This window comes from Sparassis crispa (genome assembly GCF_003851025.1).
Source record: "Sparassis crispa DNA, contig_000003F, whole genome shotgun sequence".
Classification (NCBI taxonomy): Eukaryota; Fungi; Basidiomycota; class Agaricomycetes; order Polyporales; family Sparassidaceae; genus Sparassis; species Sparassis crispa.
This window is the reverse complement of record NW_020939750.1, coordinates 1250262-1277298: the sequence shown is the minus strand read 5'-3', so window position 1 is coordinate 1277298 and position 27037 is coordinate 1250262. Positions and strand designations below refer to the sequence as shown.

At 53.0% G+C, this 27037-nt stretch overlaps 13 protein-coding genes across 13 annotated transcripts; 6 read left to right on the top strand and 7 right to left on the bottom strand.

Moving 5' to 3' along the window:
• Positions 1 to 426: 426 nt before the first annotated feature.
• Positions 427 to 2279, top strand: SCP_0405010 (hypothetical protein; the record flags this gene model as incomplete). The annotated part of the gene is made up of 4 exons (XM_027757233.1): positions 427 to 744; positions 807 to 1400; positions 1513 to 2099; positions 2156 to 2279. 4 exons carry the CDS (start codon positions 427 to 429, stop codon positions 2277 to 2279), a joined length of 1623 nt encoding a protein of 540 aa, XP_027613034.1.
• Positions 2280 to 2617: 338 nt separating this feature from the next.
• SCP_0405000 (Putative lipase) lies at positions 2618 to 4070 on the top strand (the record flags this gene model as incomplete). Its single annotated transcript, XM_027757232.1, has 4 exons — positions 2618 to 3043; positions 3095 to 3385; positions 3450 to 3947; positions 4008 to 4070. The coding sequence occupies 4 exons, from the start codon at positions 2618 to 2620 to the stop codon at positions 4068 to 4070; spliced, it is 1278 nt and encodes a 425-aa protein (XP_027613033.1).
• An 88-nt stretch (positions 4071 to 4158) lies between these two features.
• On the bottom strand, positions 4159 to 6040 carry SCP_0404990 (Probable guanine; the record flags this gene model as incomplete). Its single annotated transcript, XM_027757231.1, has 7 exons — positions 4159 to 4653; positions 4710 to 5258; positions 5317 to 5336; positions 5393 to 5468; positions 5537 to 5663; positions 5713 to 5741; positions 5801 to 6040. The coding sequence occupies 7 exons, from the start codon at positions 6038 to 6040 to the stop codon at positions 4159 to 4161; spliced, it is 1536 nt and encodes a 511-aa protein (XP_027613032.1).
• Positions 6041 to 8756: 2716 nt separating this feature from the next.
• SCP_0404980 (predicted protein) lies at positions 8757 to 9693 on the top strand (the record flags this gene model as incomplete). The annotated part of the gene is made up of 2 exons (XM_027757230.1): positions 8757 to 9179; positions 9304 to 9693. The coding sequence occupies 2 exons, from the start codon at positions 8757 to 8759 to the stop codon at positions 9691 to 9693; spliced, it is 813 nt and encodes a 270-aa protein (XP_027613031.1).
• Positions 9694 to 11137: 1444 nt separating this feature from the next.
• SCP_0404970 (mRNA-capping enzyme subunit alpha) lies at positions 11138 to 12994 on the bottom strand (the record flags this gene model as incomplete). The annotated part of the gene is made up of 10 exons (XM_027757229.1): positions 11138 to 11389; positions 11450 to 11621; positions 11674 to 11874; positions 11933 to 12073; positions 12132 to 12211; positions 12264 to 12347; positions 12413 to 12544; positions 12615 to 12702; positions 12768 to 12830; positions 12888 to 12994. The coding sequence occupies 10 exons, from the start codon at positions 12992 to 12994 to the stop codon at positions 11138 to 11140; spliced, it is 1320 nt and encodes a 439-aa protein (XP_027613030.1).
• Positions 12995 to 13336: 342 nt separating this feature from the next.
• SCP_0404960 (E3 ubiquitin ligase complex SCF subunit sconC) lies at positions 13337 to 14119 on the bottom strand (the record flags this gene model as incomplete). Its single annotated transcript, XM_027757228.1, has 6 exons — positions 13337 to 13357; positions 13414 to 13434; positions 13500 to 13602; positions 13657 to 13844; positions 13909 to 13970; positions 14029 to 14119. The coding sequence occupies 6 exons, from the start codon at positions 14117 to 14119 to the stop codon at positions 13337 to 13339; spliced, it is 486 nt and encodes a 161-aa protein (XP_027613029.1).
• Positions 14120 to 14295: 176 nt separating this feature from the next.
• On the top strand, positions 14296 to 14919 carry SCP_0404950 (54S ribosomal protein L27, mitochondrial; the record flags this gene model as incomplete). Its single annotated transcript, XM_027757227.1, has 4 exons — positions 14296 to 14356; positions 14409 to 14507; positions 14561 to 14628; positions 14695 to 14919. The coding sequence occupies 4 exons, from the start codon at positions 14296 to 14298 to the stop codon at positions 14917 to 14919; spliced, it is 453 nt and encodes a 150-aa protein (XP_027613028.1).
• Positions 14920 to 15325: 406 nt separating this feature from the next.
• SCP_0404940 (predicted protein) lies at positions 15326 to 16269 on the top strand (the record flags this gene model as incomplete). The annotated part of the gene is made up of 5 exons (XM_027757226.1): positions 15326 to 15371; positions 15430 to 15664; positions 15723 to 15878; positions 15935 to 16145; positions 16198 to 16269. 5 exons carry the CDS (start codon positions 15326 to 15328, stop codon positions 16267 to 16269), a joined length of 720 nt encoding a protein of 239 aa, XP_027613027.1.
• A 268-nt stretch (positions 16270 to 16537) lies between these two features.
• Positions 16538 to 18832, bottom strand: SCP_0404930 (glutamine synthetase/guanido kinase; the record flags this gene model as incomplete). Its single annotated transcript, XM_027757225.1, has 15 exons — positions 16538 to 16563; positions 16623 to 16788; positions 16864 to 17157; positions 17218 to 17228; positions 17289 to 17452; positions 17507 to 17523; positions 17578 to 17732; positions 17792 to 17890; positions 17944 to 18003; positions 18064 to 18079; positions 18133 to 18397; positions 18452 to 18513; positions 18569 to 18597; positions 18651 to 18659; positions 18724 to 18832. The coding sequence occupies 15 exons, from the start codon at positions 18830 to 18832 to the stop codon at positions 16538 to 16540; spliced, it is 1482 nt and encodes a 493-aa protein (XP_027613026.1).
• Positions 18833 to 18948: 116 nt separating this feature from the next.
• SCP_0404920 (WD40 repeat-like protein) lies at positions 18949 to 20293 on the top strand (the record flags this gene model as incomplete). Its single annotated transcript, XM_027757224.1, has 7 exons — positions 18949 to 19039; positions 19089 to 19234; positions 19283 to 19384; positions 19446 to 19559; positions 19609 to 19729; positions 19779 to 20013; positions 20065 to 20293. The coding sequence occupies 7 exons, from the start codon at positions 18949 to 18951 to the stop codon at positions 20291 to 20293; spliced, it is 1038 nt and encodes a 345-aa protein (XP_027613025.1).
• Positions 20294 to 20385: 92 nt separating this feature from the next.
• Positions 20386 to 21294, bottom strand: SCP_0404910 (hypothetical protein; the record flags this gene model as incomplete). The annotated part of the gene is made up of 4 exons (XM_027757223.1): positions 20386 to 20744; positions 20805 to 21011; positions 21066 to 21182; positions 21246 to 21294. 4 exons carry the CDS (start codon positions 21292 to 21294, stop codon positions 20386 to 20388), a joined length of 732 nt encoding a protein of 243 aa, XP_027613024.1.
• A 414-nt stretch (positions 21295 to 21708) lies between these two features.
• Positions 21709 to 22915, bottom strand: SCP_0404900 (hypothetical protein; the record flags this gene model as incomplete). The annotated part of the gene is made up of 2 exons (XM_027757222.1): positions 21709 to 21851; positions 21904 to 22915. 2 exons carry the CDS (start codon positions 22913 to 22915, stop codon positions 21709 to 21711), a joined length of 1155 nt encoding a protein of 384 aa, XP_027613023.1.
• Positions 22916 to 23272: 357 nt separating this feature from the next.
• Positions 23273 to 26849, bottom strand: SCP_0404890 (U3 small nucleolar RNA-associated protein 21 homolog; the record flags this gene model as incomplete). The annotated part of the gene is made up of 14 exons (XM_027757221.1): positions 23273 to 23592; positions 23651 to 23855; positions 23914 to 24065; positions 24117 to 24223; positions 24272 to 24459; positions 24521 to 24712; positions 24766 to 25017; positions 25069 to 25488; positions 25544 to 25722; positions 25775 to 25998; positions 26064 to 26193; positions 26251 to 26371; positions 26431 to 26531; positions 26594 to 26849. 14 exons carry the CDS (start codon positions 26847 to 26849, stop codon positions 23273 to 23275), a joined length of 2847 nt encoding a protein of 948 aa, XP_027613022.1.
• Between the last annotated feature and the right edge of the window lie 188 nt (positions 26850 to 27037).

The following is a 27037-nucleotide window of genomic DNA, read 5'->3' as shown; positions in this document are numbered from 1 at the left end:
GGACCTGCCTGAAAATGAAGACACGGAGACAGACGTTGATGAGTGTTCCATGTCATACAGCAATCTCAACATACTCGGTCCAGATTACGCCACCGTGGGGCCGTAATATAACCGTCAGCTTCACGCTCCAACTTCGCCCAGGGAGTCACTCAAAGGATATAAGATCACAATATTTACAAGTGGTGTAATTATGCGAGAGAAACTTGTCCCGGAGAAAGCATACATTAAGTGCAGAATCTTATACAGGCTACCCAGTATCTGGACGGGCCGGACAGGGCCGGATGCGATCCTGGGTGTGGCTCATCGTGCGTCCACTGGCAAGGCGTCCCCTCATCACCGCCGCTGTCGGCCATAGTGTCCTCCACCGCATGCAAATATACCCATTGCCATACCTATTAACGACTCTCACGACAACTTCACGACATAATGTATTCCTTTAACCGGCTCGACACTCCGCCTCCGCGTTCTCGTTATCGACCTTGGTCTCCAGAGCCTAACGATCCCCTTCCTTTAGCTTCACGACATGCTTACGACGACTATCATCAGTCTGTACAATCTCTGAGGCGGCACAGAGAGCCATTCGATGTATCCGTAGAGGCATTGGATCTCGCAGACTACGCGATGACTTTGAACCGCGATTTGTATGATCACCCAGCTTTGGAATTCCGTGCGCACGACCCGTATCCTCCTTCCCCTGTAACTCGTCTTCTCGCTAGTCCTGAATCCGCATATACGCCGTCCCTCGTCTCTCCCTCAGCGTCCAGTTCATACTCGCCTTCCAGCCCAAATTCTAGGGCACCCGTTAGGCGACCTTTCTCTCTGCCTCCTTCAACTTCTTTCCCTCAGCACACTTCCATAGCGCTACCTCCTTATCCAATGCTGCACAGCCCTTGCGGGAACCCCAGACTGAACTGCGAGGCAACGACTCCGAGATCGACATCGCTAGATTCCCTCCATTCTCGCATGCGTGGTATGGCAACAACAAGTCTCCGAATTTTTCAGACCCTCTCCCTGCCCCCGGAGCCAGTATGTCACCGTTTGATCCCGCGTTCCCCACACATGTATACGACACTAACCCGTACAATCTCACTCCACCTCCGTCTTACCCATACGACTTGAACTCCCGATCCTCGCGCGATCCTAATATTCTTCCCTGGAGCGCTGATACTCCTGATGTCAGTGGGCCTGTTGACCCCAATGTCAAAGAGGAGCGCATGCGCATGCTGGAGGGCGAGTTTGGCAAAGCAGTAAAGAAAGACCGCGAGGGGGAGACAGCCATTGGAAGCGTAGATAATAAGGGTAAGCTGATCACAGATGGCCCCAAGAAGAGATTGGCCGTGAGGTTGGCACAGTTGCTGTTCTCGTTGACAGCTACCGTGGCTTCCATATATGCAGCTGGGGTAAGTTATGACGATTCTTGTGTGTATGCTCTGAAGCTGTGTTTCCGACTCTCCATACCATTCTTATCCCTATATATTTGTTGGATTTCTCGTTGGTTGACACCTCCCGCAGGTCATCAAACCAAGTTCCACCCCACCTCCCTCCGGAAGGCTACCTTTATACGTGCTTTACGTCCTCTCTATTGTCTCATTCCTCGCGACAACATATGTCTTTTTCGTTTACCCCTGCTGTTGTGGCCGACGCAGTAAAGAGAAGGACACAGCTTTACAAGGACCAGGCGGTCTCATGGTATTGCCCATACAAAGCTTGCCAGGCGGGAAGAAGAACAAGAGAGGAAAGAAGAAGAAAGGTGGGGGCAGTGGTGACGCTGTGCAAGTAAATCTGATCGTGGATCCTACGGTGTTTGGCGGTGATCGTGAGCGCGAGGGAGAGTGGAATGAGGAGGTGGACGACGAAGCCTCGGATTTTACTCCTTCTGGCTCTCACGCGGGCCCTGGGTCCGCGCGAGGACGAGGACGCCTGGCCGCAAAGAGGCACGGCATCTTTGCCGGGCTAGCGATGGAGGCGCAGTGGAAGAGGGCGAGGAAGACGCTGAAGTGGGGCATGCTGTTCGATATTGTCTCAATAGTCCTGTGGGGGACGGAGTTCGTCCTTATCCTCCTAGGTCCGCGGTGCCCAAGCTCAGGCTACGATGGCTGGTACGTTCATCGCGAGGTCTGCCAAAATGCCCAGCTCATAGTTCGCATCTCAACAGGTGCGAATCCTACAACCTGTCGACAGCCGCGTCGTGTTTGCTCTGCGTTGCATTCGGCTTCAGCATATTCTTCGACATCAAGGACCTGTATGCCAGCAAGGTTTCGCCGAGGACGCGGACGTGATTACACCACGTCGCTTGTTTCGTCGCACCTGCCAATTAATATCGGACATGAGCGGTCTGCACCTTATGATTGACTTATTGCTATCTGGTACTGTTGTGATTTCAATACATCTCAGTTTAGTGTCTTTCTCGGACGACGTGGGGCTCGAGGCGGTTGTACCCGCAGAATGCCGCTCAACGTGTGACCAGATCTGTCATCGAGGATGAGCGCTGAGCGCTGAGCACCAAGCAGCTCTCCGACCGAGAGCATGTCTCTCGTTGCTCCCCATCTTAACTCTGCGTCTCGCGGACCTGCTGCCTTCCATCGCTGTTCACATGAGCTGACCCGCCTCGAGCGGAATGCGTGTCCTGCAACTCTTCGCGATCTCGTTCCTCCTCGGCACATCTGTCTGTGCTCCAAATCAGACACCAATCTCATTTGTATCGCAACGTGATCTCTCTCTATCTCATGTATCTGACAATTACGACGCGCAACCTGTGTTCGATGTATCTGCAATCGGCGTATTACCGAGCACGCCCACCATAACCCTGCAAGCACGACCGACCACTATTTGGCGGCCTCGGTCGACCGCTGCCCTTCTACGCGCTCGACTGAGGTCTCTGTATGATGCGGAGGATGAGGAGGTAGAGTGGGAGCAAGTAGAGGTACTGGGGCCGGACGTCGAGGACAAGCACACCATCTCCCAGCTCGCCCGCATGACCGGCAACGCCTATGCTTTGCCCGAGCAGAAGAACTGGTACGACATGGATCCCGCTTGGAATACAGTATGTCCTCTATCTTCCCTCAGATTTTCATTGCTTATTGGCGGGTTGAAGAGCTTTCCGTTTGGCTGGGAGGACAGCGCAGACGGCTTCCGTGGGCACGTCTTCGTCTCGTCCATGAGCAACACCGTCGTCCTTGCGATCAAGGGCACCACGCTCCAGGGCCCGACATCGAAGAAGGACAAGTTCAACGACAATCTCCTGTTCTCGTGCTGCTGTGCGCGGGTGGACCTCTCATGGATCTTCAGCACCGTGTGCAGGTGCTACGCGTACAAGTGGAGATGCGACAACACCTGTCTGCGCGACGCACTCGTGCAGGACAGCCTCTTCTACAACATCGGGGTGGTGCGTCTCTCATCGTGCATGTTCTACCCACGTCATTTGATGCCAGTGCGAAACGATTTTGCAGGGGCTGGTGAACAACCTGACCGACCTGTATCCCACCGCCAACATCTGGCTGGTGGGGCATTCCCTCGGAGGCTCGCTCGCCTCCCTCCTGGGCACCACCTTCGGTCTCCCGTCTGTCGCATTCGAGTCGCCAGGCGAGCGCCTGGCTGCGCAGCGCCTCCACCTCCCGCTTCCGCCGTCCTCCGACTCGGTGACCGCCTACGGCTCCGCACCCGTGACGCACGTGTACCACAACGCCGACCCCATCCCACAGGGCGCGTGCACAGGCCCGTACTCGCTCTGCACGCAGGCGGGGTACGCGCTGGAGACGCGGTGCCATCTTGGGCGGTCGATCGTCTACGATACGGTGGGGAAGCTCGGATGGCGCGTCGACGTTGCTACGCACCGAATCGCGCAAGTCATCACGAAGGTGATTGAGGCGGACTTGGACAGCGGTTGGGTGGGGGAAGATGGAATAGAGAGGGAGGTGCCTATTGCCAGAGAGGAGGTCGACTGCGTGGTAAGTATAGCCTGCTAGCAATCATCCTCGCTCTGCTGACGGGATCGTGGACAACTCTAGGACTGCTATAAGTGGGAATTTGGTGACTACAAGTGTCATGGTCTGCACTGTAACGCATCGTAATGTAACCCGTGTAAGTGTAAGATTCTATTTGTATCCCAGATGAGAGCATCTATCCGTCGTCTGCAAACTACAGTGTAAATCCTGGAACTCAGGGCCGTGCGCCACTAAACTCCTTCCCGCCAATAAGGCGTCCCTGGACGTACACACGACGGATGTTCCTGTCGTCTCCGCAGAACAAGAACCGCTCCAGCATTCCCTCTAGCTCCTCTTTCTCTGTCTTCCCGCGCCCGCCCTCGTCTCCATGCTCACCGCCGCTTCCGCGGACACCGAGCTCCATATCGAGGTCCGCGCCCCACACGGCAGGGTTCCCCGCATCGGAGCGGATGCTCACCACGAGCGCGTCGAACGCCTTCCCAGGAACGAGCGAGCCGACGCGTGTTGCAAGATTGCAGACCTGTGCGCCACCCAACGTCGCGAGATGCAGGAGCGTCGGCACCGAGAGCTGGCGGCCCGCGAACCGGTGGTGGTCGACCTCGGGCAGCGGCGATTGCAGCGCGACCACCTTCGAGCACATGCTGGCGTGCTGGATCGCGGTGAGGATCGAGGGCGAGAACCCGCCCGAGACGTCCGTACCCAGTCCGACCTGCGAGATCGTCTCTTTAAGTGAAGGAGCTACAACGAGTGCCAAACAAAAATGACCTTGATGCCTTCGTCCAAAAGCATTCCTACCTTCGCGCAACCGCTCCGTAAATTGAGATTGCTGGTCGGACAATGCGAGATGCCCGCGTTCCGCGCCTTAATAAGTGCCACCTCCATAGGCTCGAGATGCACAGCATGCGCAAGGATGGTATTGTCCCTCAGCAGGCCGAACGCGTCGTACACGCCCGTATACGTCCCCGCCGCGCTCACCGTCGCAGGCATGGGAGGGGAAGGCAGTGTCTCTGGCGGGAACAGCGACTTGGTGAGCACCACTTCAGACTCGTTCTCCGAGACGTGCGTCTGGATCGCGAGCGAGCGGTCGGCCGCAGCGAGCGCGCCGAGGGAGGAGAGCAGAGCGCGCGTGCAGGAGAGCGCGAAGCGCGGCGTTAGGACCGGGTGCACGAGCGTTTCGCCCGAGTGTGGATGTGCACTGGTACTCAGGGAGGGCAGCGCACGGATGTGCGCGATCAGCTCTTCCGTGGCGGCAATGGAGGCTTCAGGCGAAGGCTCAATGTAGTAGTCGGGGCAATTATAGTCCATATTGCATTTCTGGGCGGACGAAGGTCAGCCTGTCGACACTGCAGCGGAGGAATAAGGCCTTACCTACCCCGACGAGAGCACGCTGCCCTGGCGGTATGACCAATGTGACAAACTTGTGTAGTGCATGAGAATGAAGTACGCACCGTGTGCGTGCACGATCTCTGCGAGTATTTTCGTGGATTCTAAGTGTAATGAGCCAAAATAACAGCACGTCGTGGTCTACGCAAGTGCAAAAAACCCACATGAGCCTTGAAGGTATAGGCCATGCAGATAATGGGAGAACGCACTCCGTAGTCAATAATTCGCTTCACAACAGAATTATATGTTCGCCTTGCAAAGTCTACGTCCGAGAACCTACATTCCATCGGGAACGTCACTTGAGCAAGCCAATCCAGAAGTTCGTGCTGCTGGCCGCTATCGGGGAGCTCAGCAGCAGAACCAGCTACGACACGAGTTATCTTACCTCCCAAGATTCGGCACCTGCGGAGCATGCTTCAAAGCACAGAATAGAACGTCAGCGCATATATCCACCTGAAGCCGAGCGTACATACCGTGTGCGTGTCGATAAACCCGGGAATCAAGAACTCGCCCACTTTGAGCTCCACCAAATCCACATCATCCACATATCCATGCTCCGCCAGCACATCCTGCAGCACGCCCGCCGCGACGTCCTCCTCGACCCGCTCAATCTCGCCCGTAGCGTGCGAGACGGCGAGCAGCGCGTGCGGCAGCGCAGTGTACTCTGTCAGCGAGATCGGTGATACTAACGCGCCGTAGTACAATCTCGACATATCGCTTCTAGAAAGTCGGAGTGTTGCTCTAGTGCACTGAGTAGTATCAATGACCGAGATAAGCGTGAGCTCCACAGACCATGGCACCGTGGCGGTCAACGATTAAGAATGTGGCGTAGGCGCTTAGATCTGGAGGAGGCGATCCAGAGTGCCAGATATGGTAAGCGTGTAGGATCGCTCGCGCTGGGCGCGTCGCAGCGACCGTGACGTTCCTCACAACGATGATCCTGGCTGATGATCCCCTCGTAGCCGGTGCGCGCGATGAGCTGCTATCTATTCTTGATCTCTGCAGCCAAATCACCATGAGCGATATATGGCCACTCGGGATAGATGCTCAGGCTGTACGAAGCATGTGGTACATGCATGAATGCAACCCGAATTGACCTGCACGTTCTCATGCGTCGACGTCGGCGTTCCTCATCAGCGCGTCAGCAGTCTTTCGTAGTGCAACACAGAAATGCTTGAGAGCAGGACTAGTTCCCCAGGTATGGATGTTGGCTCTTGGCTCTTGGCTCTTGGCCGATATCAACGATCCGTGTGCTTCGACTCACAGAGGACCTGAACGCCCAGGCCCTGAGACCAATCCGCATTAATATTCCGCTCATCATCTATCTGCAAAGTCGAATGCGCGGTCCGGTGAAGAGAGAGCCGCGCCCGGACAAGTTGCGATGTATCTGATACATATCGCGCCACCTGATCAATCGTAGCTAAAGAGGTCGCGGCGGGAGCTCCGTAGGTCCGCAGCGCCCAACATCCAGAGTGCAGAAGAATGGACGGGGCATCGTTTAGGAACGATCTCAGATACGAATCCTACACTACGACCACTGACGTGCTCAGCGAGATGCGGGAGATGGTAAATGTTCTAGAAGCGATAGTATCAGGGCAAGGGGGCGCAGCATCCTAATCGAATCTCCGGACGTCGGCATAAGTAGCTTACTTCAAGCGATGCTGTATGGAATGATGGGCAAACGTGGGTCAGCGGGCATACACTGAGTTCACAATGTTGCTGAAGACCACTAAGACGCTTCAGCCCACCGGGGCGGGGATACGGCATGATCCCATGATAATCAATTTGACTGAGAAGTACTGGCGGGAGTTCTACTCCGTTGCTCCAGCCGCGTCACAGGTCTTCGAATAGGAGAATCAGCGACCATCTACGTTGATCCCGATAGAGTAGTCAATGCAGAAGGCAGTTTGGAAGTTGCAGAGCTGTTTCCGGCCGTCAGATAAACTACGCCCTTGACGTCGCCGGGCGCCTGGATGCGACACTATGAACCATTGACAGTGCCATAACTAGGATTGCCAATTAATAGCGGAGTGTGCAATGGCGTGAGGGAGGTGGTCGTGAGGTCTGTGCGAGCCTAGAAGTTCCGAACAGATGACGGCGACAAGACGAGCTTGAGAATGGAGGGGTAATTATGCGTCCATAGATCAAACTGATGCCCAAGGGCATCCGGTGTATAACAAGAGAGCTCGGGACATCGTCCTTCCAGGCTGTCTGGTTCACGAGTGATGTGACTTGAGGTGCAGGCTCTGTCGACGCGAGGTATGCGTAACGCGTCGCGCTCGAAACCGCGTTGATTCGCATCAGGAAGGGAGGCACGTTGACGTGGGATTCTTCAGAGAGGCGGGGAACAGAGCCAGGAAGCCGCCGAAGTAGCAAGCGGGGCTCCACGAAAACTTCGCGATCCGAGACGTATAATAAAACGCTCCTCTGTGTCGAAGAAACGGAAGAGAAGACGCGTCGGCGCGTCGGAGACACACGCGCGACGCGTCTGTGGCTGGTAATAAGTCAATATTAATGAGTCGCGCGATTGATGGCACATCCATCGCAAGCGAATGACGGCGACGACGACGAGCGCATCAGCAGCCTGTCACCTGCAGCCCATATCGCGCGGACTCCGGTAAAAACAAACGACGTGTACCTAGCACGAGTGATCGGAGTTGGAGAGTAGAGCCATCGCGCCGAGCCCGACTAGAACGATGCCATACTTCCAGTGTTTGATAAAGAGCTCCAGGGGCCAAGTCAAGTTCATCAAGTCCAAGGCTTAGCTGCATACTTGGCCGGGGATAGTTCTTGTGGAATAAGCAAAAGATAGACGGCAACTTCTACGAGCGCAGATGACAGAAGAGCACGCGATGGTACACCTGTAAGAATTTCCTGATGCAGCGCTCCGATTGGCAGACGTCAGACTGTACAAGGAATTCTTGTTCGTGTCCTAAAGGTAGTTTAGCAACATGCATGTACACTCGGGTTCGCCGCCCGCGCAACACTCTGATCGGTACACGAGGTCACCTTCGAGAGGCTGGGATAACAAGTGCCGAGCGATGGATGATACATGAATGAGCACCCTGTGCTCGTCGCTGGACATGCACATCGACGTCGATGTGAAGAGAGATTCTCTGCCAGAGCTGGTCGGCTGGAAATATACTTGGTGCGAGGAAAGAGTGGAGGAGAAGAGAGATGGCCGGGAGTGCCTTGATGAGCACGGGCGCCTGTGGACCCTTCACATCCTTCACATCGGATTGCCCACGAGTAAATTTCTCTTATATATGTCTCCTCTTCCCGGTCCCACCCTCCTCCCGACCACTCTGCCAGCTGCAGTCCCGACCTGACCGTCGACTTATACCCACACGGCCTCCAAAAAGGTCGTCTCGTCGTCGTTGTCCACGGCCACCTCGTCCCCCTTTACCTCCCCCGACGACGTCGCCAGCTATGCCGTCGCTCCGACGCACCCTCTCTTCCCCCTCCGCCCGCACCTCTCCTTATCACCACCACAGCTCGCATTCCAACGGGAACGTGACAAGGGCGGGCGGAAACACTCCCCGCAGGTCCTCGGGGTCGGACACAAGCCGCAGGAGAGTCCTCGCCGACATCGACTGGTGGCGAGTCCAGGATGGTCAGCGCGACCAGTCATCAAGTGAGGAGGAGCAGGACGCGCCAGCGGACAACCAGGCCGACGATCTCGCCGGCCCACGCGTCGAGAATACCAATGCGGGCGTGTCTGCGCTGAATGATGGGACCGTTCCGCCTGCGTGGCAACCAGTCGCGGGCGCGGGCATAGGCGCTCTGGGGGCGACCTTGAACGCAGAGCCTCTCTTCATGGACATGATGATGCATGTTCCAGACTTGTCCGAGGTGAGCCATGTCGCTTCTACGAGTTTCTGTTGCGTCGTCGCGGGCCTGGTCGAGGATCTGCACTCATACGAAGTCTACCCTCATGATGTTGGTGGTATGCTGATCGTCGTGCTCCCCTATCCAGGCACTCTCCCCCATTCCTCAGTTTGCAGACCTCAGCATCTCTCCACGCACTCCCTCGCGCCCACGCTACACGCACTCCTCGCAGTCCTCCGAGTCTTCGCTTGCGAGCACGCCCGAGGTCCTGTACAACGCCCTCTTTCCCGCGCCCACGCTCGAAAGAAGCCTCACGGACATGTTCTCCTTTAACGACACGTACTCTCTCGACTCCCTCTCCGGTGCCTTCGCGATGCCCAGGGCTGTGCCGTTCGGAACGCGCTCCGTCAGTTACTCGTCCGTCGAGCCCCAGCTGTCCTCCAACCGACGCCGGCGCCAGGAACGGCGCTTCGACGATATCGTCCCGCCCCCCTTCTTCTCGCTCACCCGGGAGGATGTCGACGACCTGTTTGACTGAGCAGACACGGCGCGCCGCCGCACCGCTCACGAATTTTATCGGACCCGCGAGCGGAGATACGAAACACGCCATTTACTTTTGGTTCACTGTTCACATTTACCCCCGACGACCACGCTCGTCCATATCTATTGCTTATTCCTCTCGCCGTATCCGGCCGTGCGCCTCCATGCGTATCTTCCGCGACTCCCATGACATTGTATCACATGGGGAGTCATCGCTCATTCTTGTCGCGAGTAGCGCGCAGGTCGTGAACGTCATTCCCGACCGATCAAACACTGTACTCTTGCATCTTGCCTTCGAAAGTTCCATCTTCATTTTTCCTTGCCTTGACTTCAATCCACCGTCCGTCGCAATTGCACATCATCCGTTCATCTCACGATCTCACTCCTCTTGGATGACACATTTCGGACACCTCATACCAGGCGTTGTCCCGCCTGGATAGTCTTGTTACCTTTACGACGGTGCCACGCCTTTACGATGCTTCCTCACCGTTCCGTTGTTCCTCGTCGAGCCCCTCCGAGATTTAACTTCAAAAGAGACGGTGTTCGTCCGTCAGTTGTATCTCATTTGTGTTCCGTTTCCGCTCCACCCCTCTGTAACGACTAGACATGCATCGCCCTCCTTCCCCCGATCTATGTTGTCCTCTGTCCTCGCTCCTGCTTTCCATCGTTGCTCTCCCGTCGATCTCTGGCTGCTCTTGTCGATATTGCTCCTCCTTCCGGCCGCACGATCGAGTTTGACGACCTTTTCACGATCTTACGGGCTTGTTTCCGGCCCCGTTTTTCTACATTTCCAGGCTTCGTTGCGCTTGCGCTTACTTACTCCCCCGGTGCTACGATACGGTTACGCCTCCCACCCGGACTGGTTGTGGTTGCGTGTGAGTACGATATATAAGTCCGTCGTATTGTACGAGTCCGAGTCCGCCGGGGCAGAACACAAGAGTGATCGGGTGCCTAAACCATAGCCAGATACTAGACAGTCAGACAGTAACGTATAGTGCAAGCGAAGTCGAGCCAAAGCCGAACCAAGCAAGCGTTGTCAGAACACCTCTCCCCCGCCCCACCGCCAATAGTACAAGGAGCACCCCAGTGTGCAGCACGGCGTGCATGCCTTAGCAAGGGCAGCATAGAAGGATATACTATCGCACAGACTGGGCAGCTGCACGGTGAAGCCGACTCTACCCCGCAGACGTATATGTCGACGACGCGGCCAACACGTCGAAGTTCGACATAACCGCCAAGCTTCCAATTCGCGAACATGCGTGTGCGCACCCCCAGATCGTCCAAACCCGCGCAGCATGTGAGTCCAGCCCCCCGTCATCCGCAGCCTGTCCGCCCGGCGCTGCGCTTCGACTCTGCGACCGGGGAGAAGGATGGCTGGAAGAGACGGGACGACACGACACGAGGCGGCGATAATGCGAAACGGCCAACCTCAGGACGCGAAGTCAACGGTACATCCCTGCGATCATGTCGGGCCCACTGACTTTACTGTAGCGCGAGGGTGTAAGGGGGCCGTAAAGCGCCTCAGCGTGCGGCGCGGGTTCTGAGTCCGCGCGCGATGGCGGGGCGGGGTGCGGTTTTGGAGGGAGCGGGTGCTGTGCGATCGGTCCAGGAGGGGGCTTCTGCGGCGGGCGCGCCTGCGTTCCTGCTTGACGCGCCTTCCAGGCGTTCCGTATGGAGGTGGAGTGTGCTAGGAGCTGTAGCATAGTCAGTAAGCAAGGGCGTTATCGTGGGACGTGTTTCGCGGAAGCACCGACCGTGTCTTTGCCGACGCCGTCCGCGATGCTCTTGATGATGTTCTCCACCACGGACTTGTAGTTGCCATCGGGCTTGTCGTCTCTGAACCGCATCATGCGCCAGTGCTCACCCTCAGGATCCCAGTGGACCTCCACGATGCGATCGTCGAGCTGCTCGCCCGACGCCTTCATTCTGCAAAGATGCGCCGTCGGTCGCAGAACAAGCATGTCTGTGTAGAACTTACTGCTCCCACTCTTCATCTTCGACGTGCATGACATCGAACATCTCGTACCGCCGGCTACCTCTTTCATCGCCACAATAGACATGCAGCTCGAAGATGGGCTTCGCAAAGAAGTCGGGCTCGGTAGGGCGCTTTGGTGCAGGCGGGAAGCGTAAGACTAGCCTGAAATCGATGGAATTTTCCGAAGGCGGCTTCCATTTCAATCTGCACAAAAGACGGTGTCAATGGAAGCAACCACGACGTGAGAGGAACCTAGACCGACATGTTATGGTCTGTGCCAGGAACGTAGGGAGTATTAACGCAGGTATATATCAGGCCATCATTGCCATGCTGCAATGCAGGGATATCGACATTGAAGACGTCGTCGACGTGGTACGACAGCTGGACCTCTTTCACCTTGATACTACCGGTTATGGTGAGCATGAACATCGAGATGCCGCCGAGATATACGCGGGACTTACTCGAACGGCCGCCCTCCCGCCACGTGAGGATATTCTTTCAGCATCTGGGAATACGGCTTGTAAAAGCATTGCTGTAGTCTCTACACCACTCATGGTCAGGAATTTCCTTGCAGACACTAGACAGTGACATACTCCAAATCTCTTGTCCAGAGACTTCGACATGACGTTCATGTCATCAATCACTAGACAGTCAAAAGCAAGGTATCGTAGAGTCTCCTGCGCGCAAGGGAAAACGATCATCATCTTCCTGGAGCGGCACTGCCCTGACTGAAGTAGCGCACCTGCTTGGTGAGTGGGTCCAGGTCCACCACAAGCTCACCATCCACGATGGTATTGCGCAGGGGCATTCTGGGATCCTCGTAATGTGGGAAGAACAAGCCATTCAGCTGGCGGTAGCTGTTGTGGCGATCAATCTGTCAGGGACAAAAAGCACACGACCAGCACTCAGAATCCACGCAGAATATGCAAAATATGGGAGCCCACGAGATAGATGGCCTGGTCTGTCGTATGGATGTCTGTCTGCACGAAGAGCAGAACACGAACGCCATCAGACTTCTCGCACACCCAGTAACTGTTGAAAGACAATGATTCACTTTCCGTTGATCCGCCGAGACATACCCAACAACCATTGCTTACTCTAAAGAATCCAATTTCGCGAGATCCTTTGTTCCAAAGCTGATCGGCTGGCTACCAGGGAAGCTGGGGTGACAATTGTTTAATGGAAAGTGCAGTGCGCCACACGCGCGAAGGCATTACCGTTCGTTGTCGAGTTGGCAGAGTCGGGCGACGAGCTGCTTGAGCCATAGTTCCTGCTCTGACCTGTTGGGGACGGGGACACCAGGTAGGTCGGGAATACGAGGCATTCAGAGTCAAAGAGAAACAGTTACGATGACTGTGTGGCGAGCCGCGTCCAATGTATTGCGTGACACATGGAAGAGGTGTAAATTCTCAATTTGTACTAGCGGAACGCGTTGATCATACGAGCGAGTCACAGCACGGACGGGTGACTCCTGCGGTGGTGCAGCATTCAGACGTAAGCAGGACAAGTAGATTTCTCCAAACGGACGGATATCTCAGAACATGTAGTTCATCTCATTTTCTGGGGTACCAATACAGCTAGTAGCGAAGGATGTTATCATAGGACAGCAGCTCGTGGACACATAGTGAAGAAGGGATAGAAAAACATTCCGAGTTGCTACAGACATCTAACGATCTTCTGCCCATTCCTGTGAAAACGATAAAAATTAGGCTGTGTAAATCCGATTTGCCACTGGACACTTACGTTCTCCTTTTTGATCTGAGCCTGCAGAAGTAAGGCAGACGCGTTGTTAGAAATCAAATTTATTTGGAAGACGAATGTAATCGTACTTCTTCCTCTGGGGTGAAATCGTTGACGATGTTGAACAGTTTCCGGATCTCTTCAGGGGTCTTGCCCTTGATCATGTTGGCCACGGTCTTGCACCCGACGTCGCTATAGCGTAAGCGTGAATATTCCAGTTGAATAGAAGGAACAACGGAAACCAACAGTAAGGGCTTAATATCGAGGTAGTTCGCCGCGAGGATGATCTCGAAGAGCATCTCCTGGTCGACTGTGATAAACTTCTGATCCCACTCGCTGATATCGGTCGTCCGCTTGCGAGTCTCGTCTTGGTTTTGCTCCGACTCTGCAGTTGGCAGAGGCTCGCCTCGATGGTGTTCGCAGTACTCGAGAACCTGAATAAGTCTCTCATTGAGATTTCGCGCGCCACAACGCTATAGGCAGATCGGCGACCCGCACCTTCTTCAGCACACTGGAAGAAACGTTCGGGAGAGGAATGGCCTGGTCGCTCTCGCCGACATCTGCAGTGTGGCGGTTGTCAAAATGGGAGTAGGACACCCTGAATGGGGCCAACATCACCTTCAAGCATGTTCTTGATGAGAACGCTGCGCTCGGCAACCTCCTTGTCGACGACGTACTGCTCATTGTCAGAAGTAACAAGAAGGACCATTTTTGCCGAGTGTACGATGTACGATGGAAACAGATGGCCGTGGTTTGGTTTAGACGGTGGACGACGTGCTAAACAGATATATACATCTTTTTGAGAGCGCCCTTACGTAAGCAAGTGGCACAACGCTTGCGCCAAATCAAACTGCAGTGCGGCGTTGCTGCTAGATATCTTGTGCCATGTCTTTGTGGTCTCTGTTGCGTGCGTTGCCCCACACACGCACAGCCTTCGACCCTTCAGGTGCGCTTTCAACACTCCGCGAGATGGACTGTTTGTCACAGCGTCTGCACAGGGTTTGGTTCTGTGCGTACCGCCACAAAACGCGCCGGAGGTACCGTCGCAAACCATGGAGGTTCTCCAGGAAAGCGGTTAGGCGTCAAGAAGTTCTCGGGTACGCGTTGTTTTTGGTGTGAACTCCTGCACTTGTGTCTGATTTGGCTGCAGACGAGTACGTCATTCCAGGCAACATTATTGTCCGTCAGCGCGGCAGAGTATTCCATCCTGGCCAGCATGTGAGTGCCTACCTGCGCATGCAACCACACTGATGTTCTGAATTTTGATTGATTTGTTTTACATAGGTTGGGATTGGCCGTGACCATACACTGTTTGCTTTGGTGCCAGGATACGTGCGCTTCTACAGGAAGCCACACGGCTTGCGCGACGAGCGGAAATACGTTGGAATTGCTTTGACCAGGGACGAAAGATTGCCAAGAGATGAAGCTGCCCTCGGCCGCAGTCGTTATTTCGGCTTTGTCGACCTCAATACGTGGAACAAGGAGCCCTCGACACCAGAGTCAGCTTGACACGCTCCCATAATCTCATTGCATATCAATCCCTCCATCCCCGTCAACCTTCAACGGCTACCCATACGCTGGGTTCGCGACTCAACGACTGGCCCCCATGATCAATGCTGTGATGTGCTTCGTCCATGCAAGTGGCTGAGTGGCTGCGATGATCATAGTTTTGCTGTGCTACCAATGCATGGCGGTACTCGTGTCCGATGTCCGTTCAGAGCCGCGTGGAGTTGTCTTAGGGTGTACCTACTTTACTCTTTGTAGAGCGAACCAATAATAGCCCAGAAGAACTCCCATGTCATGGAAACTGAAGCACAAAATACTCACGGAATCCTGCTGTGAACTCTCTTCCTCAACGTTTCAATCCCCAAGCTCCAAAGGTCAACTGAGTGGCGCAGTGCGGCACTGAACACTAATGTCCTCGGAGTACCACTTGTCGATAACCCCTCTGAAGGTATCAGGTACATAGCATGAATTCATGTGCTGCGCATTTACCGCAGGCCTAACGGTGGTGGGCAGAGATATCCTCAGAGGAAACCATCATCGTACTCGGACAGGCCCTTCTGGATTCCACCACATCGTGGAAGCTGGGAAAGACATACCAGAAGGGTACCGTGAGGACGTGCTCCCGTCACAAGGGTCCGGGAGATGGCGCCTCTTGGCATTGCAGAACAAGCGAACATACGGCTGAAGATGCCACGTTCGACGAGTTCTGGAGCAAGCTGGGAGTGAACAAGGCAGAGAACGAAATGCAGTGCGTATCTCTCTCGTTGCCACTGAACAGTGGTGGTCTCAGTCGCGTCTGTGCGAAGGTTCATACCTGATATCAAGAAGGTTGCGCTCGTGAAGCAAATATCTTCAACGCAGGCCATCTGGACCTTGTATTACACCTTTGCACCCCCAGTATCTCCCCGAGTGTTCACGGTGTTGCAGACCACACATCTGATCGAGACCTCGCCGAAGACTGGGTATGCATCATCTCTATCCCACACGTCTTGATTTTACTCTAAATTGTTGTTATCAGGATTGTCGTTTCTATACCTGTGGACCTCTCAGACGACAAGGATCTTTCCAAAATCGAAGAGAAGGGCGTGAAAGGTCGCTATGTGAGCGTCGAGCGTCTCAAGGAACTTGGGAACGGCAAGGTCGAGTGGAAGATGGCTACATCTAGCACTCCAGGCGGTAACATCCCCTCCTTCGTCGCCGAATCAACGATGGACAGCACGATTTCTCACGTGAGCCTAACTCTAGGACATGTAGCGCAGGCATACCTGACTTCACATACAGGACGTGACGCATTTCCTTCATTGGTTTCACTCTCTCCGACCGAAATTGGAATCAGCAGCAGAGTCCGCGTGATGGCAAGTGATTTGTTTGATATGCAGCCGACACGTCTGCGTATACCCCTTCGTTGAAGTTCAAGCTACGGGATCTAGGGAGCACAGCTAAACCATCGGAGAGATGCAGGCATCCATTCTAGCGACATTGCATGTATGATATCAGAGGACAAGACATTGCGACTACACATCCTTGAGATACATTTTCTACACATTTTTCGATCAGCTTTTAGCAAACCATGCAACAAGCAAATGGGTTTAGTAATTGTAAGCTTGTGGTGGCATGCTACCTACGCCAATTCTAGGTATCTTTCCACTGTGGTGTACCATATACATGAGAAACATCTATCAACGAGTAACGAAGGACAGGCTTACCCTCCCAGTTGGTGACGGCCTCGTTCCACAATTTCACTTCGTGTTGGCGCGTTCCTCCAAAATGGTCGACGAAATCCTGGCCGAACACCGCCTCCTCTCGGGCAATACTCTCTGGGCGCATCATGTACTCCGTCGCAGCCTCGAGGGACTGCGGGAGCATCTTCACCTGTGCGGAGCAAGTGTCAGAGCGTATACAATATATTGTAGGATATTACATAGTCGCGGTGCACGACAGACATACCTTGCCGCTTCGTTTATCCTCGACTGTCAGTTGACTGACCGGAGGCCCGGTGAGCTTGATCTTCTTCTCGATACCGCGTAGACCCAGCGCAAATATCGCACTTATCGCGAAGTAGGGGTTCATGTCCGCTCCGGGTACGCGTACCTCCAACCTAGTTGCCGCGGGGGGCACAGAGGGAGGCGAGATGATCCGCACTGACGCTGCTCGGGAGTCGTAACCGTAGGTAACTGCGTTAGGTGCCCAGAAGGCTTCCCCGCCCACAAGGCGTTTATAGCCGTTGATGGTGGGCACAAGCTTTTCCCATGCACATGTGAGTCTCGTTCGCCATGAGCGTCAACAACAAATTGGGCTGACCATGGGCATGACTAGCGGGAAATATTTTTGGTCAGACTGATGTTGTATGATGAATATGAAGGAGCACGCACTATCCGGAAGGCCGTCCAAGACACCAGCCAAGAACCATTCGCCCTCCTGGCTGAGGAATTTAGTGTCGTCGTTTGCAGCGTCCGCTCTGCCGGCCTGCAGCTCAGATTCTGAAACTGCAAATAAACTCTTGCCATTCTGATCTCGCAGAGACACGTGTATGTGCCTGCAGAAGTAGGGATTGAGAATCCAGAGTCTAACAGCGGTTACTTGGGCTTACCCGCTACAACCTGGGAGCTGTTAATACTGTTAGCTTTTTTAAATCGTTGAACGAGAAATGGGTTCATTCACATTTCCCCAAGGCTTAGCCATGAAACTCGGAACCACGCCCCGCTTGATGCCAATACTCTTGGCAAGGAACTTGAACAAGATGGCGTTGTCGGCCATCCGAAGGGCAGTAGTGTAGGCTAAAGCAGTTTCATAGACTCCTGGTCCCGTCTCCGTGTCTATCATGGTTCACACAAAATTATTGCGAAGACGAATAACGGGACAGGAAGACACAGACGATGGCCTTCTAACGGTACTTGGAACTTCCAGCTCTCGTCGAAGAGGTCATGAAAATAATCATTGTTGATTTGAGTACGCAGGAGGGAATACCCATGCACTGGTGTAATCTCAATGAATGCGCGCAGGATATGAAGTACGAATTCAACTTACTTCCAGAGGTGAGTGGCTGCAAGTTCACATAATTCTTCTTGGCAAGGCTTTCAGGCGTCTCTGTGATGTGAGCAGTCAACAATGTTCTAGTCATAACGACGACGGATGACGAGAATTTACCTTTAAATTGGAAGTACTGATATATAGTGGAAACTTAGAAGATGCTCGGACACGGAAAAACGCCTCTACCTCGTATTCGCAGCCGGCGAAGCACTGCCATCCTTTCTGTTCAGCTCGATCTACGACCTTCTTCAACGCGCCGCGGGGATCGGCGCAGATGGGCTCCTTGGTCTCTGGGTCCAAGAACGACACGAGGAAGAAGGGTACATCGTTTTCCCAAGGAATACGACGGTACGTTGAGAGATCTATTGATGCCAGAATGTCGCGATATCCGTTCGCTCGATTTGAAATAAGGAGCTCGCGTGAATAGACAGCATCATGCATGTCCCAACCACTGTAAGCAGGACCGCTCAACTATTGCAACACAATGTCGGGATAGAATACTTACAATATCACACTGCAAAAGCCAAAACCGTCCGAGGATGCTGCGCTTATAAATTTCTCCTTAGACTACAACAGACTGAGAACCATTCAAGTCGTATGCGCAGGAAGCAAGGGAACGTACCATAAACTTCCCTCTTAAAACGCCATCAACTACAGAATCAAGATTGAGCTGTTTCATATTGTGTGAATCGCCATCCTCTTACCATCAATGCCTGCCAGCGAGTTATTGCGGTAGTAAATATCGTGGAGTTTAGTATGAAAGTGTCTAAATCTCACCAGCAACCTTGACTTTGATGTCATGTTTCAATAATTCTTTCAGTTCACCTATGGACTTGGGTGCATAATCAGTGCTGGTGGCATGGTCAGTCTGGTCGTGCTTGGACATGGTGATAGCAGTAGAGAGAGGGAGAAATTGGAGACGCCCATCTACAATCTCAATCCGACTAGTACTTCCAGGTCAATCATTCTTACCATAACAGGCTAATCTTCGTTCGTTCCGTCATGTCACCTACATTCCAGTTCGCTATTAGCGTTCCTTCCGCCGTTTCTTCACTCGGTTTTTTAACTCCGGATTCCCTCTGCGCCGGTTCAGGTGGGAGTCGATGTTTTTGGAGGTGCGTGTCGCAGACTGATCCTCGCAGATAATGGCACTGCACGCGTCTACGATCTACCTTCGCCCAAGGTCGTCCGGGCAATCAAATCCCTGGGTTCCGAGATATCGACCGCGGTCACCGTTCAAAACACTGCTGAAGAAGATTCTCTTGTATGGTTCGCTAGTGGTCGTCGAGTATGCTTGCTCGCTTCCATAAATTTAGTGCTGCTCATTTCGCTTTAGGCTCTCTTGTTCGCGGTTAAGTCGCCCCAATTGATACTATCGGAAGAAGATGCAATGTCTATCCTCGAATTGGGGGAAGACGACGAAGACGTGTTAAACGAGGTGGGCTTGTTTTCTCCAGATCGGCTCGGACTGCAACATGGACGTGAACAGCATCAGACAGCTCTGTCTGAGTGACAACGGAAAGTACATGGCATTTGCCTCAGATGCTGGATCGGTTGGGGTTGTTGAGCTGTCCACGAAGAGAATCTCGAGAATGAAGTCGCGCCACGACAGTGTGAGTATGTCCGCTGCCGCCCCTTCGACCTCGTCCGAATGTCTCGCAGATTTGTGGCGCAGTCAAGTTCGTCCCTAATCGACCGAGCGAACTGGTCAGTGGTGGCTATGATTCTGCGGTGCTCCACTTCGACTTCAGTCAGGGAACTCTTCTTTCTCGCTACGATATCAGTGAGTGTTTTCTTGCTGAACGGCCGCCTGTGTAATAGCTTTTTTTCAGCCGCTCCTCTACCGTCATCTGGCGTGTCTTTATCGCTTCCTTTTGTTCTCTCAACCGCAATAACCTCTGCGGGATTGTTCGCCGCAAGTACGGCGGATGGTCGCGTTTGGCTTGGAGGAGGCGGTGAAAAACGCGCAAGTCAAAGTGGGAATAAGAAACGAAGTCGAAAATGGGAAGGCCTCAAAGACGACGAAGGATTGTGGCTTCAGGTGGCTGAAGGCCCCGTCGTGGCGATGTGTGCTCAGTATTTCAATATCCAGACTGGTGTTCTGACCCGCAATTATAGCATGTTCTCTGGCGTCGAAACCCTCATTACATGTTCATTGCTTGGAACTATCTCAGGGTATCACATTTCTCGTGATTCCGATAGCAAATTGAAAGCAGGAAAGTTTTGGAGTGCGGGTTCAAAAGGCATCGCTAAAGTCAACAGCTTGAGTATTAGTGGGCAATGGTTGGCGGTAGGTGGGTTGGTGACAGATGGGAAGGGAATAATCGAGATATGGTGCATGAATTAAGAGCAGACTGTAACTTGACTGACTTCAGCTTCTGTCACACTATGTACAGATATTCCCTGCGCAATGACAATCCGATTACACTGCGGAAACTACTACGTACTCGGTGGATTTGGTGGGTCTTGGCCCTTTTCACTGTCCCTTTCCTCCTCCAACTCGGCGATCCTGCGCAAGTATCTGTCTCGCTTTTGTTTCAAACTGTCCAGGTACTCGGTGTCCGACATTCTGTGGAATCCAAGCATGGAAAGAACACGCTCTGCCACTGGCTTGTGTGGTTTAGAGCTAGACAACTCCTGAGAAGGAGAGGTTTCCGACAAATGTGGTTTTTGTGACGCTTGCAGAGTCTTGGATACATACTTGATTCTTGCAATGCCGAGCTCGTTGTATGCCAGTTGCAGAGCGGTGCAAACAATGGCTGCCGTTGTAATCCCGGGCGCAATACCTGATGGACCGCCTGCACAGCAGTGACATGGGTAAGGATCGGCCAGTGAGATTCGGTAATAAGATGGCGTACGTTTCCACGCGTTCAGCAGACCGCCTGTGAATGCACTACTGATCGCCGTTTCAGGTACCTTGTAAGCCCTCATATCCCAGAAGGTGAGCTTCTCTCCTGAATTACCCTGTGTCTGTAGCCTTGTATGGGCCTCGCGAATCCGCCTGTAGTATGATGTCGTTGGCAAAGCAGAAAGCAGGAGATTGCTGACAACATATTCGCGGAAACCTGCACCCAATCAAGTTACACATACGCCAGTGCAATGAGAGTGAGCATACTCACTAAAGAATGTCGCGCCAGCGATCCCCCCATTGATAGCAGCGGACACGACGAGAGGCCCTACATGGGTATGGCGTGTAAACACGCCGTATATGCCTGCAAGACTTCCAGTCATTGCGGCTAGGATCCGTAAACGTATTAGCAGTCATATCCACCGGCAGCACATACGGAAGACGGACTCGCATGTAATGAGCGTGCCACGGGCGACAGTTAGCGGAGTCGATGGATCCATGTCGGGTCTCGATCCGGAATATGCTGAGCTCTAACCAAGAGCTTGGCCGCTGGTCTAGCTGCTGTCGGACGCGTAGAATGAGAGGAAGCAGTGACCACTGACCACGATGAGGGTCGCGCCCTGTCACGTTCAGCCCAAGATGGGCGCTTAGCAAACTTCCTCTTCGGACATGCCATTGAATCATGTAGTGCTACAAATCGACTGAAGGTACCGAGGCGTGGTTACACGGTCACATATCGATACAACAGAATGCAAGAATATCGCCACTAATTCCCAAGAACAAGAAACCCTAAGAACGTACGCGCATGGGAACCTCCGGTCGCGAATCGGCTGGGGCAGGCAAGGATAATCGTCGACCAGCAAGGCGATGCGACAAGATGCACGTCCGTCAGTCCGCAGAGAGCAGTTCGATGGTCAAGGGTTCCCAGATATCCGCACTTTGATTGTCCACTCCCATAGAGACATCCACCCGAATGCCGCGACGTTGGCACACTGCCAGCACTTGTTCGCATGTTTCGCGCCACGATCGCGCCTGTGACTCCGTGCAGATCGCATGGCTGTTCCTAGGTGGTAAGAGAAACCGCATAACCTCTAGTGACGCGAACGAACCGGTGGCAAGGTGGAAGCCAATTGCCGGGAGATGGCTTCCAGCGTCAACAAAGTTGCCCGCGAGAGTAAGACAACGAATGGATGGGTGGAGGTCATCGGGGGATAGTCTCGAGAGCGCATTGTAAGGTATCACCCATTCCTGAAGCTCGGGGCAGAGCTGTACAAGCGAGTCGAACCAATTCATCGCAAGATATTGTAGCTTCTTGCCATTCGCGTGAAGGAAATAACGCAAAGAGCAGGGCATGTCTTGGTACAAGTCTTCCGCAATCAAGGTATTCAAAGACGGGGTTTCCCATGGCATGACAAGAGTATCCATACGGAAGGGGAAGGAGAAGACTAGAACACGCAACTTGGGGAAATGGAGTTTCTGCACATCTTGCTGGGAGGGTAGCATAGCCTTGGGTGGAGGGATAAGCCAGAGCACCTCAAGCGACGGGGCTACATTAGCGACCACGGTCTCCAGCATCGGGAAAGTGCCTTTGAGCTCAAGTCTTCGCAAAGTAGAGCGTGACACTACTGCGGATAAGGTATCCATGATACCGGACATAAATAGGAAATAGGCGTCGGTGGTACAGAAGGCGTTGGAGAAGACAGTCAGGTTGGGGCAGTGGCAGAAGATGCGAATCAGAGCATGCGTGTGTTCCTTCCTCCATATGTGGACACCTTCCAGTGCTAGTTCCAGACGAATTGTCCAGCGCCCAGGTCCATCGCAGCTGTACTGAGAACATCCTTGGCGACGTTCCAAGGCAGAAGCCGTCAACACGGCCTGAGCTCCGCTCTTCACCAGGAGGTACTGGAAAAGGAACTTGGTCACTAGAGAGTTCCATGCCCTGCAGACAGAACTGATAGCGAGCTTGGCGTCCATCGTCTCGCGAAAGCGACGGTGCAGACAGATTCCGAAGTTGTCTTTTGCGAAGGACGCGATAGCGTGGTCATCTTCGTGAGTCAAGGCTCCAGGAATGTAGGCCACATCCGAGAAGATCTTCAGCCAAAGTTCGGGCGGGAGCCGCATGCTGCTTGTGGCTTCGAGGGTGGGAGAGGGAGGCCGGATACAAGAGTGGCCGCCAATTGCCTGCCAGCTAGTGTCAATGTTGAACGTTAGAACACGGAAGTACGAGTGTATCTAGATAGTTCAGACTGCGTTAGATTCTCTCTCAGAAGAGTTGCGTGATACAGCAAGTCTGCCGGATGAAGAGACTTAGCAGGGATGCTATTAGGTTATGTGTGATTCGTCGATGGCTGTAGACGAATGGTGAACGTAGTGACTACCGCGGTGGTTCGAGAATGAAGACGCGTTGTGCGTGACCTCACTACAAAAGAGCACCCCGACTATGTACAACCAAATCAAAAATCTATATATCTCTATAGATCAGAGTGTATCCCTAATAAAGCTCAGTGTCCCCAGAGACGACGCAAGGAGTTCCAACAACTTCTCGCTTTCCTTACGCTGAACCTCTTGTAAGGTCTTTAGTTCCTCTTGCAATTCAGGATTTGCCGCGAAGACATCACCGTGCATCCGGAGGAACACGTTCTGATAGGTCTGCACTGCTTCAAAGTCACGATGTGAACGGAGGCGGCGCGTCAGACAATTCAAGAACGTTCGCAAAGCATCCAGGGTGACAAGAGAGCGTAGCTCCAGATCCATGGCGGCTGGCGACAGTGTTTTCGCATAGTTAAAGAACTCGCCGTCTGCGTGAAAGCAGATGTCAGGTAATAGATCGCGCAATGTCAGAATAGTCGTACTTACAGTCACCATTGCTATCTTCTGCAGCTAGTTTCTGGTAGAACACGCTCTCAGATGAGGCAGCAGCCTTCTGCAGGCGTTTCGTTGGCTTCTTCGATTCGTTCTGTTTCGTCTCCACGGCAAATCTCGGTTCTACTCCAGGTAATGTAGGGAGGAAGAACGGTGCTTTCTCCGGTTCTTTTGGAGGTTCTTTTGGTTTGTTGCGTTGCTACGAAGTGAACCCAGCATGAGTAAGAGATAGTTATATTTAGATCCACCATACACACCTGGATAACTTCAAGATTCAGCAAAGTTTGCCACCGTGAGCGAGGTAGTAAAGTCAAGGTTACTAGATCTCCATCAAGTTGCGGAGGTGAGATGAAGACATCGGCGGTGTCATCATCGGCGTTAAGAGTCAACGACGACATTGCTTCGAGCGCTGAATATCCATCAACAACTAACTCGGTAGTAGGATATATAAAACCTGTACCTTCATCCTCGGCAACACCCTGCATTGATGGAAGAGATACATCCACGGTGTCATCGACATCTGTCATGCTCCGGAATGAGACTTCTGAATACTGCGCCCGGTTTGCCCTATTGCTAATTAAAAAATCATTCGCTGTGATCGCAAATCTAACCTACCATAGGAACACTCCAACGCTGTCAACATGTGCAGTAGCCAAGAAATCGTTCGTCGGAGAGAATGTTACACTGGTCGCAACACTTGGCGTCCGGAAAGCATCAATCAGACGACCTGTAGGTATGTCGAAGGTCCGAATTATCGAGTCCAGCGAGGTTGTCACTAGCCATCGTGAATCTGGGGAGAACGTCTGTACACAGAGGAATACAAAGAAATCAAATAGGACCGTTGTCACGAAATGGAACACGTACAAGGTCAAGCACTCGACCACGGAAGCCGCCCAACTCCCTGACAATCTTTCGTGTCTCAATGTCGATAACGCGTACCACAAGGTCATCGCATATGACAGCCAGGAGGCCATTATCGCGTTGCAATGTAATGGAAACAACTGCTGAGGAAAGAACCAAGGTGTCCTCTAGCTTGGCGGTATGGAAGTCGAAAAACTGCAGACCAAGGCGTCAATCAATATCGAAATCATGGAGGAGCAACAACGCACATTGATTGTTCCATCCAGTGTACTGGCGATGATTACGGTGTTGAGAGCATCACTTGCCAAGCCTGCGACAGGTCGTTCGGCTTGTTTTTTCTTCGTCGTTCCTGGCGGGCGGAATCTGCTCGAAACTGTTGAAGGACATGGACCGACACTAAATGATTTGCGTAGAATGCCAGACTGCATATTGTACATATGGATAGCGCCTGTTGATGTCGACGCGAGGCCAAAATTACCACAAGCCGATACACAGACTGCCTGAAAATGTTCTTGGTCATTGCGTATGGAAAGACGGTAGCTATGGCTTACCTTAACAGAACCTACGGCGGCCCCTTTCTTGTCTGTCGCGAATCCGAACGTGTGTTTCCCTACTTTCTTGTCCTTCATGCTCCATGTGCGTGCGAAGGTCTCGTCCGTATGCGCCGTGAGGATGTCGTCCCAGTCTTTGGTTCGTGTGGTAGAATGTGAGAGAGCAATGATGGGAGAGAATTTTAACGACTCGATAGGAATGGATAGGCTAGTGGCCTTCTTCGCTAAGGATCCCTGACTGAGCTCAAAACTTCTCGAGTCTCGGACCACACTGGTGCATCGTAAACTACGGTCCCTGGACGCGGTTAGCAATTGCTTCCCGTCTTCTCCATAATACCTAATCAAATGTGGTGGTGCATGGTGCCCAGACCGGTACTTGAGGAGGCGAGGGGCAGCCGTGGGTGAGTCGAAGAGCCATTGCTTTTGACACCGAACGCATGAGCCGTAGAAAAACATCATGAAGAGATGAGCATACCTTGACGCTGTTATCCTCCCCGGAGGTAATCAATACAGGCTGGCCTGGTACCCACTCTGCCGCGGTGACAGCACCGTCATGCGCACCACGTACAAGATGAAGTAGACGTCCACCAGTATTGAGATCCCACAGTGCTAGGTGACCTGCAGAAGAACCGGACGCAAGAATCGGCTGTCCATCTGAGAGACGATGTCAGCTATGTGTCTTATAAATAGGCTAACAGAGACACACCGTTGCGGAAGGACAATGCCCTCACACCGTCCTGCATGGCCATCTTCATTAGCCTCTCATCAGTTCTGATGTCATACACCGAAATGTCTCCGCAAGAGAATCCAATGCCGACCACGTCCATGGCCGGAGACTGTACAAGCGCGGTCACGGCGGTTGTGAAAGCAGGATTTGGCTGGGTCGCTAAGGTCAGAAGAGATGTCACTGGGAATGTGTGGATTTTGGTTCTTGCGAGATTAAGCCATGAAACAATCAGACAAAGAAACGACACCAGTATATCAAAGGTACAGACTGAGTGCGAATATTCCAGAGCTGCAAGCTACCTTGACTACTTCCAACAACCACTTTGTTGAGGTAAGTGGCAGGATGGAGGACCATTGTGGCTGTAAATCCTGGATCAAACGACATGGAGGCCAACAAGTCTGGGGATTCACAGTGTATATAAGCACGCGAGAAACGCGGATGCCACTGCAAGTAACCTTCGTTTTCTGTGTCCCACACCAACATTTTCTCGCCGTCTTCAGTGAGGGCCAATAGTTGGTGTCCAAATATCGTAATAAACGATATGTTCGTGCCTAACGGATTGACGACTCTTCCAATCTACATGCAAATTTTCATACAAGTGGAAGTAGGCATGGACGGAGAACACGGTTACACACCTCCCTCCCTCTCGTGTACTTGACGAGTTGAGACCCGCACGCAGCCCAGACGGCATCTCCCTCCATAGCCATATAGCTTATTTGATCAGGAAAGTCAGGGCCTGTAATAAATCTTCAGAGTTATACTCCAGAATGCAATCTCTGAAAGTATTCGATCGTTTACCTACAAAGAGTAGGCCCATCTTTCCACCCTCCCACATCGCCCACGCCTTTCCTAAGCATGTCACCAGATGTATACGCGGACCTTCGGTGGATCCTTTGTGAGAACGTGTTTGTAGGAGGAATGGTACATGATTGGTGATGAAGCCGAGGGCACGAAACGGAGCAAATAGGCACGGCTGTTTCAGAGACTTCTGATCGAGTGTGGGTTCAGTACGAAGACGTTTGCGAGGCGGTACGTCGGAGATATCCTCTGACATTGCTAATGGAATAGCTGCAACCATCTATGACGACGTTGAGATGGCACCCGTGAGGTCCGTCTTTTTGTAAAAAGCAGGCTGACGCACGTGATCACTAGTGGAAGCGGTTGTTGTGGTCTGTTGTGCAAGGGCTTTGCATCCTAATACAACCAAACAACCCTTAAGGAAGCATCCACTTACCGAAATAC